General features: G+C 48.5%; 2 protein-coding genes across 3 annotated transcripts in view; both read left to right on the forward strand.

Moving 5' to 3' along the window:
- Positions 1 to 7,118, forward strand: part of LOC130244155 (ribosome quality control complex subunit NEMF) — a 48,248-nt gene extending 41,130 nt beyond the window's left edge. Inside the window, exons 13-21 of one of the 2 annotated variants that reach the window (XM_056476442.1) lie at positions 5,185 to 5,310; positions 5,423 to 5,486; positions 5,631 to 5,719; positions 5,796 to 5,899; positions 5,971 to 6,033; positions 6,141 to 6,253; positions 6,552 to 6,609; positions 6,688 to 6,746; positions 6,835 to 7,118. In XM_056476442.1, the coding sequence (XP_056332417.1) occupies positions 5,185 to 5,310; positions 5,423 to 5,486; positions 5,631 to 5,719; positions 5,796 to 5,899; positions 5,971 to 6,033; positions 6,141 to 6,253; positions 6,552 to 6,609; positions 6,688 to 6,746; positions 6,835 to 7,002 (844 nt within the window). In that variant the 3' untranslated portion in view covers positions 7,003 to 7,118. Of the gene's footprint in view, positions 1 to 5,184; positions 5,311 to 5,422; positions 5,487 to 5,630; positions 5,720 to 5,795; positions 5,900 to 5,970; positions 6,034 to 6,140; positions 6,254 to 6,365; positions 6,498 to 6,551; positions 6,610 to 6,687; positions 6,747 to 6,834 lie in introns of those variants that run through there. The other variant, XM_056476443.1, reaches the window with a different exon arrangement.
- Positions 7,109 to 11,750, forward strand: part of LOC130244144 (ribosome quality control complex subunit NEMF) — a 27,542-nt gene continuing 22,900 nt past the window's right edge. Inside the window, exon 1 of the mRNA XM_056476425.1 lies at positions 7,109 to 7,185. Coding sequence (XP_056332400.1) covers positions 7,109 to 7,185 — 77 coding nt within the window. The remainder of the gene's footprint in view (positions 7,186 to 11,750) is intronic.

The raw sequence follows: 11,750 nt of genomic DNA on the forward strand, positions 1-11,750 counted from the left end.
CGCCAGCTGGATGGGCCGAGGAGCAATAAACCAACAAAGTCACATGGTGATGCGAGCAGAGCTGAGGTATATCTGCACCCTGCCTCTTTTTGCTTCCCGCCTTTGGATTTTGGTCGTCGAGTGCAGCTCTTTGATAGGAGCAGCAAGTTTTTCTCGTCCTAACGTTTGTTAGCCAACGGTACTAGCCGTGGTATTTGCTTGATCAGTTTGACGCCTTCTCATGGCTTATCACGTTATTTCCACGGCTTTCCTGATGACTTCCAAGCTCTGTCCTAACAAGCTTCTCCCGGATGATGGACACGATATCTGCTCATCCTGTCTTGGCGTTCAACATCTGAAAGACGCGCTAACTGATCCATGCTCGCATTGTAGTTTGCTGCCCCTGTCAGAGAGACAGGTCCGTTTGGCTGGGCTGAGCCACAATTAGGATGCTGTTGCGTTACCAGCGGGTCTAGCATTGCCGAAGAAGGGGAAAAAAACGTTGCGCTTCTGGAGCTCCTCATCCTAAGAAACCTAGCCTAAACAGTAAGCACACGGCTGGATATCTGTTGTCGAAGAAAGTGGCCTGTCTATCTTCAGACATGGCGGAGATGAAACGCCTTTTACAAAATCTACAACCAGTGGAGCCAGTATCTGACATCTCTGCTGCTGTGCCCTTTGCTGAGGAAGCTCATTCTTATTCCTCTAGCAAGGAACCACCATTTGCATCTTTAAGTGGCCATAGTCCCCACTTCGACGTTGTGTCGACATGTGCTTCTGACTCTCATTTTCAGGAGTAAAGTCAGGCTGATGTTCCTGAGCCTGCCAGTAAGACATGCTAGGACCGTTGGATCCGAGAATGGCTCTTATTATTCCTCTGACAATGCCCCACACAGAGATGATGATGCATTGGAAGTCTTTCGGATGGCAGTAGCCCGTCTTGGCCTTGATGATGGCCCTGCTCATCCTGTTCAATCTAATGTGTTTTTTCCGCAGACCTCCATCTGTGGATACTATTGTTATGCAGCATGTAAGGATTTCATTGCAGAATTTTCAAATGCTCTTAAGTGGGCAGGCATGGCCAAAAGACGATCCAAGTATGCTCGCACTGTGGCTTCCTACATTTCCAGGGCTGAGAATACTTTCTGCCATTTAATTTTGGCTGCCTCTAGTTCGCTAGGCACTGAGGTGGACTCCTCAGTTCCACATTTTTTACAGACAGCCTTGCTTGCTATGGGGCATGTGACTCCAGATCTGGGGTCCCTCACAGCAACACTACTAAATGCTAGAATGCAAGTATGGCTTGCTCAGGTTAAATTGTCAGAGGACTGTAAAAAGACATTGAGGGACCTTCCTATTGTTCCAGGACATATTTTTGAGCCAGATGTATCAGAGGTGTCGGAAAACATGCAAAATTGTCTACAGCTTCACAGTAGCTAACACAAGCACAGCAGCCTCCAAATTTCTGAATGCCCTTGCCGCCGCCTAGGAATTATACCTCTGTACAACCACGTTTCCGTCATGGGGCCCCCAGCCGACCCCAGGGCCTACAGAGGTTCCAGGGTCTGGATGACGCACAAATACGTCACTCCCATGCCAAACCTACTCCACGTCACCCTCCCTTACGGGGTGCTCGTCAACGCCCCCACACAACTTCAAAAGGCTGGAATGTTAAGGCCTGAGATGATTGAGTCGGCTGTTTCACAAGCCATCAGGTGAGTTACTGGGAGAACACAGTGTCAGACCCATGGGTTTTGTGCAAGGGTTACACCCTACAGTTCCGCTGTTTTCGGGTCTAATTCCAACAGTCATGACAGACCCAGCACGATCTGCAGCTCTCTCCAGAGAGATATGTTCCTTGTTGCAAAAGAGAGCAATAGAAGCAGTTCATCCTCTGGTTCAGAAAGAAGGTTTTTACTCGACTTATTTTCTGGTTCTGAAGCAGGACGGAGGTTTTCGTCCAAAATTGGATTTAAGAAGGTTGAACAGATTTCTGAAAAGACTTCCCTTTCGCATATTTCGTGTGACCAATGTTCTTTGGTCCATTGCAGAGGGAGATTGGTTCACAACTGTAGATAAGACAGATGCATATTTTCACGTTCTGATTGCCAAGCATCACAGAAAGTTTCTGCGTTTCAGTTTCATGAGCAGAAGTTACCAGTTCAGAGTTCTACCATTTGGTCTCGGCCTAGCCCCCCTTGTGTTTACAAGATGCAGGAAAGTTGTCCTATCTCCGCTTTGGGCTCAGGGTGTACGAATCTTGCCATATCTGGATTACTTGCTGGTGTGTGCTCAAACGAGGGCTCAATCGGTGCACAATACGCAGCTGCTGCTGGACCATGTGACCAGGCTGGGTCTCTCAGTGAACAGAGTAAAGAGCTGCTGATAGGGATGACCCTATTTCAGTCTCGGACGACAGACATCCTGAACTTCTTGAGCCAGTTTTGTTTGGGAGTATCTCTACAATATGGCATGCTCTACAATATGGCATGCTCCTGAGGTTGATCGGGATGCAGATGGCAGCCTCTTGTGTAATTCCCCTGGGATTGCTCCATCTGCAGCCCCTGCAGGTATGGAACAATCTTCTGCGGTTAGACCCATCTCGTCATCGGTATCGATTCACGTTGTTGGTGAACCAACCGAGACAACTTCCAGGCAGGAGGGACCTGTTGTGTCAACTAGATGGTCATATTTGGCATCCAGATCCAGCATGTCTACAGTTATAGGTGTGGCCTCTGGGACCAATCCTTTATTAGCAGAATGCGAGCCTTCAGTCATCCACACAGTTCTGAACGCAAGGGCAGCTTCTACAAGAAAGCTTTATCCTTACCGATGGAAGTCATTCTGTTCATGGTGTGCGACTCAGAATCTTAATCCTGTGCAATGCAAAGTTTCGAGGGTTTTAACCTTTTTACAAGGGCTGTTGGAGAGTGACAAGGCTGCATCCACACTAAAGGTCTACGTAGCAGCCATCTCGGCCCATCATGCATCAGTAAATGGTTCCTCTTTGGGGTCTGATAGCCTAGTTTGCAGTTTTTTGAAGGGTGCAAAATGTCTCAATCCAGCTCGTTAACTTCGTTCTGCCTCTCTCTGCTAGTCTCCATTTGAACTTTTGGAAGAAGTAAATCTAAAGTGGAAATCCTTAAAGACGGCTTTCCTCTTGGCTGTTGCTTCTACACAGAGTGTGTGAGCTGCACGCTTTGTCAGTGAGTCGGTCCTGTTTGAGATGGAAACCAGATGACTCTGGTGTTACCCTTTGGCCTAATCCATCCTTCCTCCCTAAAGTATTGTTGTAGCAATTTATTAACCAGTCAATTGAATTGCAGTCCTTTCAACCATTACCTTCTGGCAAAGGTTTTCTGTTTTTATGCCCCGTGCATGCCTTGAAATTTTATGTGGCGGCTACTGCACAGTTAAGACAATCAGAACAGCTGTTTGTTTGTTATGGAGAAGCTAGGAGAGGTGCACCTCTAAGCAAATCAAATCACTTTTATTGTCACATCATCAGCAGCACGTGTGGGCTCAGCAACCTATACCTGGTGCCATCACTTGCCATTCTACCAGAGCCATTTCCTCCTCTTGGGCTGCTTTTAAAGGTGTTTCTCTTGCAGAGATCTGTGCAGCAGCGACATGGTCTTCTCCATGCACATTTGCAAGATTCTTCAATGTCAATATTGCTGACTCTATGGATGTGGGCGTAGCTGTTCTCCGCAAGTGACTACGTATGTCTTCTGGTGAGTTTTATCTTCCTTGTGACCTTTCTGGTATGGGTCATCCACTGTGTAAACACCGTCTCTGGCGGTCAGGATGAATGAAACAGTACGTTGGTAACGTATGTAACCGTGGTTCTGTGAATTCTGGATGACCGCCAGAGTTCCCTGTCACTCGGAAGTGCAAGACGCTTCAAGGCAGGGTGCAGAGCTGTAGTGGATTATATACCTGTGACTTTGTTGGTATATTGTTCCTCGGCCTATTCAGCTGGCGCTGCGATTATCCACCATGTAAACACTGTCTCCTTTTTCTTAGAACACAAAATCACCCATTATGCTTTGCGTGTACGCGCAAGGAGAATGCCAAGAACCTCCGGTCGACAGCTGATGTGTATAAAGAGTCACATTTGGACAGCTTAGAAATTATAGTTTTAATCTATTTTTATTTGCTTTTATCATCTTTGAACTAATACTGCTGCCGATCAGCGCCACCTCCTGGACTGATCATTTAAAAAATGTGATCTAATATGATGGAAAACAACTGCTGTGAGGCATTTTCCCCTCGTTGTCAGACGCCATCTTCTGCAGTTTAAATGACGCCTCGTCAACGCTAAAGTCAACTGATTCTCTTTCTTTCAAATATATAATCAACCCAAACACATGTAAGTCATCAAAATGTTTGACACACACACACACACACACACACACACACACACACACACACACACACACACACACGTACTGTACCACTGACACACTGATTTAATAACTGTGACAAAGTGAAAATAAAGTGACATTTTATAATGACAGAAATACACACACCGTGGTAAAAACAACACATTAAATGAAACATAAACGGCTCGCGATTAGAATGAACAGCACATCAGCCTGCAGAGGATCAGTAACAGACTTTTATTGGTCATTTTTGTAACTTGCATGACTTACATAATGTTTCCTGTTAGGTTTCATGCCAGTAATCTGGTTTGCTCTATAATGCAGTAAAGTATTGCGTGCGTGCGTGTGTTTTGAAGAGCCGTTGAGCTAACAGCTGACAGGCCGGGGAAACACACACACATTGTATTTCTGACGGCAGACACGTGAACTAGGAGAACGGTTTTCTCTCTCGCTTGAACCACAGATCTGACTGATTATAATGGCTTTAACACACACTTTTCAAAGTTGTGTCACAAAAACACTCCGTAATCCAGGCAAAGCGCTATTGAAACCCATTTTCACAGCGCAAATTACTGTAAACGGAAGTTCTAAACATTGTACCTGAAGACGCTGGTCAGTATGGCGCCCTCCATGCAGCAGCCAAGAAAAAGGTCTGTAGAAACTGCGTGTCTGCTGCACCAGTTCAGAGTTCTTTCGATGACGCCACAGCGACGCCGCGTTCTTCTTATTAAAGTTTTCTGTTTTGTTCTCCCTGGTTTTTGTCACTTCTTCAAATTCACAACACTGCGCACACACCTGTCACTGCGCACCTGTATTTCAGGAACCCGGAGGCGTGTCCAGAGGGCGGAGCCGCAGAGCTGCAGAGCGGGAAGAAGAACCGCAGCCGAGAGAAACCAGTGCTGGTGGACATCGACATCAACCTGTCTGCACACGCTAATGCTAAGAGGCCAGTACACACACACACACACACACACACTCATATACACACACACACTCTCAGACACACACACACACACACACTCACTCTCACTGAAGGTGTGTGCTGCTGATCTCCTCAGGTATTACGACAGCAAGAGGAGCGCAGCCAAGAAGGAGCAGAAAACTGTGGAGGCGGCACAAAAGGTGTGTGTGTGTGTGTCTTTCTGAGAGTGTGTGTGTGTTTGTGTCTCTGTGTCTTTCTGAGTGTGTGTGTGTGTGTGTGTCTATCTGAGAGTGTATGTGTGTGCTAAATGTGTGTGTCTGTGTGTGTGTGTTTCTGGCCTCCAGGCCTTCAAGTCTGCGGAGAAGAAGACCAAGCAGACGCTAAAGGACGTGCAGACGGTGACCAGCATCCAGAAGGCCAGGAAGGTGTACTGGTAAAGAAAACACCTGAGCGTCTCTGCAGGTGTGTGTGTGTGTGTCTCTGACGTGTGTGTGTTTGTGTGTGGGCAGGTTCGAGAAGTTCCTGTGGTTCCTGAGCTCTGAGAACTATCTGATCATCGCGGGTCGAGACCAGCAGCAGAACGAGATGATCGTCAAGCGCTACCTGCGGGCAGGTGAGGCCCCGCCCCCTGCTGTTTCCCATGATGCTCTCTGCTTCTCTGAGCACTGTATGTGTGTGTTTCAGGAGACCTGTATGTTCATGCGGATCTGCACGGAGCCACCAGCTGTGTGATCAAGAACCCGTCAGGTGAGCAGCACAGGTGTACACACACACACACACACACACACTACTGATGTTGAGTTATTGATGATCAGCAGCACCGTGGCTTCACCTGCAGTGCTGCTCTTCCACAGGTGAGGCCGTGCCTCCGCGCACGCTCACAGAGGCTGCTACCATGGCTGTGTGCTACAGCGCGGCATGGGACGCTAAGGTGATCACCAGCGCGTGGTGGGTTCAGCATGATCAGGTGAGCATCCACACACACACACACACACACACACACACACACACACACACACGCACACATCATCATCACAGGAGCATGTATCAAAACTCTTTCCTCCTCCTGCTGAACACAGAATAAGACCTTTAGAGGGATGTTGTTGGTGACCCAGATTAGGCCCATTTCCACTGGTCAGGTCGGGTCGGGTCGGTATGTGTTTGTGTAAAAGCGTGTGGAAGCGTGAGCGGTGTCGTCGGCTCTGGTTATCGGATCTTCTTGCAGACCTTCCTCAACACCTCCTCCTGTCTCTGTATTCTCACAGGTGTCCAAAACGGCTCCGAGTGGAGAGTATCTGACCACCGGAAGCTTTATGATCAGAGGTGAAGATCGCAGCTGTTCTCAGATCAGCTCAGCATCAGTACACTGAGATTAAACACACACGTGCTGCTTCTCCACAGGGAAGAAGAACTTCCTGCCTCCCTCATATCTCATCATGGGCTTCGGGTTTCTGTTCAAGGTAAAGCGGCGCCGAGCTCGTCATGTGAGAGCGCAGTATAGTAATATTGACATGCGACTCATTCAGCCTCTTCTGCTCTGCGGCGCAGGTGGATGATCAGAGTGTGTTCAGGCACCGAGGAGAGCGCAAGATGAAGACCCTGGAGGAGGAGGAGGAGGACGGGACCAGCACCACAGAGATCCTGGAGGAGGAAGAAGAGCTGTTGGGTGTGGCCTCCGTTCTTCATCATCATCATCATCATCATCTCTGTCAGTGATCAACGTGTGTGTGTGTTTCAGCTGAAGACAGTGGGAACGAGGCTGAGGAAGAGGATACAGACAGCCGGACAGCAGATGATGAAGAGCAGCGGGTGTGTCGAAGCGATGAGGAGGATCAGCGAGTGTGTCGAAGCGTTGAAGAGGATGATGATGATAGTGATGATGATGAAGATGAACATGCGGTCAGCGCTGCAGATGTAGAGGATACTGCAGACTCAGAGGAGGAGGATCCTGGAGTGCAGATCAGCTTTCCGGACACCTGCATCTCACTGTCACACCTGCAGATCAACAGGTGCGTCTGCGCTTTACTGAGCAACACACACACACTGCTGAGTCTCACTGTCTCTCTGTTTCTCCACAGGACTGCACACACTGACACTACTGACCCGCAGGAGTCACAACAGGTGCGTTACAGAGAGATCGCACAACACCATCAAACACACAATATTATTATACAACACCGTCAGTCTCACAACACCGTCAGTCTCACAACACCGTCAGTCTTACAACACCGTCAGTCTCACAACACCGTCAGTCTCACAACACCGTCAGTCTCACAACACCGTCAGTCTTACAACACCGTGAGTCTCACAACACCATCAGTCTCACAACACCGTCAGTCTTACAACACTGTGAATTTCACAACACTATCAGTCTCACAACACCATCAGTCTCACAACACCATCAGTCTCACAACACCATCAGTCTCACAACACCGTCAGTCTCACAACACCGTCAGTCTCACAACACCGTCAGTCTCACAACACCATCAGTCTCACAACACCATCAGTCTCACAACACTGTGAGTCTCATAACACCGTCAGTCTTACAACACTGTGAGTCTCACAACACCGTCAGTCTCACAACACTGTGAGTCTCATAACACCGTCAGTCTTACAACACTGTGAGTCTCACAACACCGTCAGTCTCACAACACCGTCAGTCTCACAACACCGTCAGTCTTACAACACCGTGAGTCTCACAACACCATCAGTCTCACAACACCGTCAGTCTTACAACACTGTGAATTTCACAACACTATCAGTCTCACAACACCATCAGTCTCACAACACCATCAGTCTCACAACACCATCAGTCTCACAACACCGTCAGTCTCACAACACCGTCAGTCTCACAACACCATCAGTCTCACAACACCGTCAGTCTCACAACACCATCAGTCTCACAACACCATCAGTCTCACAACACTGTGAGTCTCATAACACCGTCAGTCTTACAACACTGTGAGTCTCACAACACCGTCAGTCTCACAACACTGTGAGTCTCATAACACCGTCAGTCTTACAACACTGTGAGTCTCACAACACCGTCAGTCTCACAACACCGTCAGTCTCACAACACCGTCAGTCTCACAACACCATCAGTCTTACAACACCGTGAGTCTCACAACACCATCAGTCTCACAACACCATCAGTCTCACAACACCGTCAGTCTCACAACACCATCAGTCTCACAACACCGTCAGTCTCACAACACCATCAGTCTCACAACACCGTCAGTCTCACAACACCGTCAGTCTCAAAACACCATCAGTCTCACAACACCGTCAGTCTCACAACACCATCAGTCTCACAACACCGTCAGTCTCACAACACCGTCAGTCTCACAACACCATCAGTCTCACAACACTGTGAGTCTCATAACACCGTCAGTCTTACAACACTGTGAGTCTCACAACACCGTCAGTCTCACAACACTGTGAGTCTCATAACACCGTCAGTCTTACAACACTGTGAGTCTCACAACACCGTCAGTCTCACAACACCGTCAGTCTCACAACACCATCAGTCTCACAACACTGTGAGTCTTATAACACCGTCAGTCTTACAACACTGTGAGTCTCACAACACCATCAGTCTCACAACACCGTCAGTCTCACAACACCGTCAGTCTCACAACACCGTCAGTCTCACAACACCGTCAGTCTCACAACACCGTCAGTCTCACAACACCGTGAGTCTCATAACACCGTGAGTCTCATAACACCGTGAGTCTCATAACACCATCAGTCTCACAACACCGTCAGTCTCACAACACCGTCAGTCTCACAACACCGTCAGTCTCACAACACCGTCAGTCTCACAACACTGTGAGTCTCACAACACCGTCAGTCTCACAACACCTTCAGTCTCACAACACCATCAGTCTCACAACACCGTCAGTCTCACAACACCTTCAGTCTCACAACACCGTCAGTCTCACAACACCGTCAGTCTCACAACACCGTCAGTCTCACAACACCGTCAGTCTTACAACACCATCAGTCTCACAACACTGTGAGTCTCACAACACCATCAGTCTCACAACACTGAGTCTCATAACACCGTCAGTCTTACAACACTGTGAGTCTCACAACACCGTCAGTCTCACAACACCGTCAGTCTCACAACACCGTCAGTCTCACAACACCGTCAGTCTCACAACACCATCAGTCTCACAACACTGTGAGTCTCACAACACCATCAGTCTCACAACACCGTCAGTCTCACAACACTGTGAGTCTCACAACACCATCAGTCTCACAACACCGTCAGTCTCACAACACCATCAGTCTCACAACACCGTGAGTCTCACAACACCGTCAGTCTCACAACACCGTCAGTCTCACAACACCGTCAGTCTCACAACACCGTCAGTCTCACAACACCGTCAGTCTCACAACACCATCAGTCTCACAACACTGTGAGTCTCATAACACCGTCAGTCTTACAACACTGTGAGTCTCACAACACCGTCAGTCTCACAACACTGTGAGTCTCATAACACCGTCAGTCTTACAACACTGTGAGTCTCACAACACCGTCAGTCTCACAACACCGTCAGTCTCACAACACCATCAGTCTCACAACACTGTGAGTCTTATAACACCGTCAGTCTTACAACACTGTGAGTCTCACAACACCATCAGTCTCACAACACCGTCAGTCTCACAACACCGTCAGTCTCACAACACCGTCAGTCTCACAACACCGTCAGTCTCACAACACCGTCAGTCTCACAACACCGTGAGTCTCATAACACCGTGAGTCTCATAACACCATCAGTCTCACAACACCGTCAGTCTCACAACACCGTCAGTCTCACAACACCGTCAGTCTCACAACACCGTCAGTCTCACAACACTGTGAGTCTCACAACACCGTCAGTCTCACAACACCTTCAGTCTCACAACACCATCAGTCTCACAACACCGTCAGTCTCACAACACCTTCAGTCTCACAACACCGTCAGTCTCACAACACCGTCAGTCTCACAACACCGTCAGTCTCACAACACCGTCAGTCTTACAACACCATCAGTCTCACAACACTGTGAGTCTCACAACACCATCAGTCTCACAACACTGAGTCTCATAACACCGTCAGTCTTACAACACTGTGAGTCTCACAACACCGTCAGTCTCACAACACCGTCAGTCTCACAACACCGTCAGTCTCACAACACCGTCAGTCTCACAACACCATCAGTCTCACAACACTGTGAGTCTCACAACACCATCAGTCTCACAACACCGTCAGTCTCACAACACTGTGAGTCTCACAACACCATCAGTCTCACAACACCGTCAGTCTCACAACACCATCAGTCTCACAACACCGTGAGTCTCACAACACCGTCAGTCTCACAACACCGTCAGTCTCACAACACCGTCAGTCTCACAACACCGTCAGTCTCACAACACCGTCAGTCTCACAACACCATCAGTCTCACAACACCATCAGTCTCACAACACTGTGAGTCTCACAACACCATCAGTCTCACAACACCGTCAGTCTCACAACACCGTCAGTCTCACAACACCATCAGTCTCACAACACCATCAGTCTCACAACACCATCAGTCTCACAACACTGTGAGTCTCACAACACCATCAGTCTCACAACACCGTCAGTCTCACAACACTGTCAGTCTCACAACACCGTCAGTCTCACAACACCATCAGTCTCACAACACCGTCAGTCTCGCAACACTGTGAGTCTCACAACACCATCAGTCTTACAACACCATCAGTCTCACAACACCATCAGTCTCACAACACCGTGAGTCTCACAACACCATCAGTCTCACAACACCATCAGTCTCACAACACCGTCAGTCTCACAACACCATCAGTCTCACTACACCATCAGTCTCACAACACCATCAGTCTCACAACACCGTCAGTCTCACAACACAATCAGTCTCACAACACCATCAGTCTCACAACACTGTCAGTCTTACAACACTGTGAGTCTCACAACACCATCAGTCTCACAACACCGTCAGTCTCACAACACCGTGAGTCTCACAACACCGTGAGTCTCACAACACCGTCAGTCTCACAACACCATCAGTCTCACAACACCATCAGTCTCACAACACCGTGAGTCTCACAACACCGTGAGTCTCACAACACCGTCAGTCTCACAACACCGTCAGTCTCACAACACCGTCAGTCTCACAACACCGTCAGTCTCACAACACCTTCAGTCTCACAACACCTTCAGTCTCACAACACCTTCAGTCTCACAACACCGTCAGTCTCACAACACCGTCAGTCATCACAACACCGTCAGTCTCACAACACCGTCAGTCTCAAACACCATCAGTCTCACTACACCGTGAGTCTCACAACCCATCAGTCTCACAACACCATCAGTCTCACAATACCGTCAGTCTTACAACACTGTGAGTCTCACAACACCATCAGTCTCACAACACCATCAGTCTCACAACACCGTCAGT

The sequence above is a fragment of the Danio aesculapii genome, chromosome 17 (genome assembly GCF_903798145.1).
Source record: "Danio aesculapii chromosome 17, fDanAes4.1, whole genome shotgun sequence".
NCBI lineage: Eukaryota > Metazoa > Chordata > Actinopteri > Cypriniformes > Danionidae > Danio > Danio aesculapii.